Source organism: Etheostoma spectabile, chromosome 14 (genome assembly GCF_008692095.1).
Source record: "Etheostoma spectabile isolate EspeVRDwgs_2016 chromosome 14, UIUC_Espe_1.0, whole genome shotgun sequence".
NCBI classification, from domain to species: Eukaryota; Metazoa; Chordata; class Actinopteri; order Perciformes; family Percidae; genus Etheostoma; species Etheostoma spectabile.
Genome location: NC_045746.1, coordinates 7,403,879 through 7,405,492, shown reverse-complemented (window position 1 = coordinate 7,405,492; position 1,614 = coordinate 7,403,879). Strand labels below are relative to the sequence as shown.

The following is a 1,614-nucleotide window of genomic DNA, read 5'->3' as shown; positions in this document are numbered from 1 at the left end:
AATATGTCAACTTTTACTCAATACTATTTCAAATCCACTTCAATAGTTTTTTCGAATGCTAAAAAATTGAATAAAACCCCCCAAAATTAATGAATGTAGAGATTTGTACTTGCCAAAGAGCGTTGTGTGGAATCCATCATGTAGTAGGGTAGTAGTAGTGTAGGGTAGTTACAAAGAACATTGATATAGGAAAACTGGTCACTTTGACCAAATGACTACATGAGGGTTAAAATACAGTCTTATGTGAGATATCAATGAACTCAGCAGAGACTTTTTTTATTGGTAAAAGTTTGCCCCGACCCCTAGGCTTTGGCTATACCCCCTTTCACAGCTGAAAAACTGTATTACAGTGTTGTGTGAGGTATCACTGAACTCAGCAGGGAGTTTCATTGGTGACGATTTGTAGTGTCTAAGTGCCGCACCAGCAACCCTGATGCACGCAGAGGAGTGAGGGCCCATCCAACTCTGCTTGCAGCTTTAATTGATTATTAAAATTGTAGGCGATTAATTTTTTTGTCCACAAATCAATTAGTTTTTCAGTTGCAAATCCAACTCCATTTGCGGGGGTGATTGTAACATTGGCAGCTGTGAACGTCCATATCATTGTGCTTACGAGACTTGCTTAAGGGCCGCAGCTGAAGGAAGTTGATTCATACCTGAATGTGAAGGTGTAGCTGACATGTGTGGTCCACCACACCGATGAGGCTTCCTTCGGGTGGAGGAGTGGAGTGGACAGAGAAGAGGTCTGCTCTCTGAGGACAGTGGATATGGAGGCTGGAGATCCGGCCTAAAGTCCTAACAGCTGAGCCAAAGTGCAGCAGGATCTGGGCCTGGCCGGGTGAACACACTGCCCACACTGAAACACACAACATGCAATATGGAAATAAACCACTTTTACAAAATGTTAAGTAATCCATGCATTTACTAATTTATCAATAAAACTCATTACATTTTCTTTAGTATGAAAACATTTTCACCTAGCGGTCTTTGAGCGTTCATCAGTGAAGGGTTGTTTTTGAACTGTGAAATGACTTACTGGCAGGTTTTTCTTTGGTCATGCCACAATGGGATCGTAGTGAGCGGGCCACTCGGATGACTTCCTGCACCAACAGGAAATCTCTTTCCTCTTCAGGGAAATGCCAGTGTGCCTGGCAGGATGGAGAAGTTACAGAAAAAGAACGCATCAGCTAAAATGCATGGAAATCTGACAATCCAGCCAAAAATAGCAACACATTTAGGAATATACGAGCAAAGATGTACTGTATATATAAGAGAAAACTTAAAAGTTCAATATGTAAAATATTTATTGTATTAAATCAAAACATTACCACAATTTGTCAGATATTAAGGAAAGATGCTAAGTTGAAATACTATCCTCTCTGACAACAATGCTAAAGCCAGTATTTTCTTCTTTGAAATTTGAAATGGGTTCTTGAATCTTCTCGCAATTAAAAAAAGGAAAATATAATGTAATGGCAAAATTACATTTAACCAACGATTTTCATATTAATTATTCATAATAATACCTCCAATGCCTCTTAGAGTATATGACTTCTGTATCTTTCCTCAGTGTCTTCTCCTTGTGGGAGACAACTGGATCTGTTATGACTGCAT

The 1,614-nt window shown here is 39.3% G+C and overlaps 1 protein-coding gene across 2 annotated transcripts in view; it reads right to left on the bottom strand.

Moving 5' to 3' along the window:
* vars2 (valyl-tRNA synthetase 2, mitochondrial) overlaps positions 1-1,614 on the bottom strand; it is a 27,058-nt gene that overhangs the window by 4,589 nt on the left and 20,855 nt on the right. For both annotated transcript variants that reach the window (XR_004335050.1, XM_032536195.1), the window contains exons 27-28: positions 1,037-1,148; positions 657-856 (exon numbers count right to left, since the gene is read on the bottom strand). Coding sequence is in view for 1 of the 2 variants with exons in the window: in XM_032536195.1 (XP_032392086.1) it covers positions 657-856; positions 1,037-1,148 (312 nt within the window). In the remaining variant the exon portion in view is untranslated. The remainder of the gene's footprint in view (positions 1-656; positions 857-1,036; positions 1,149-1,614) is intronic.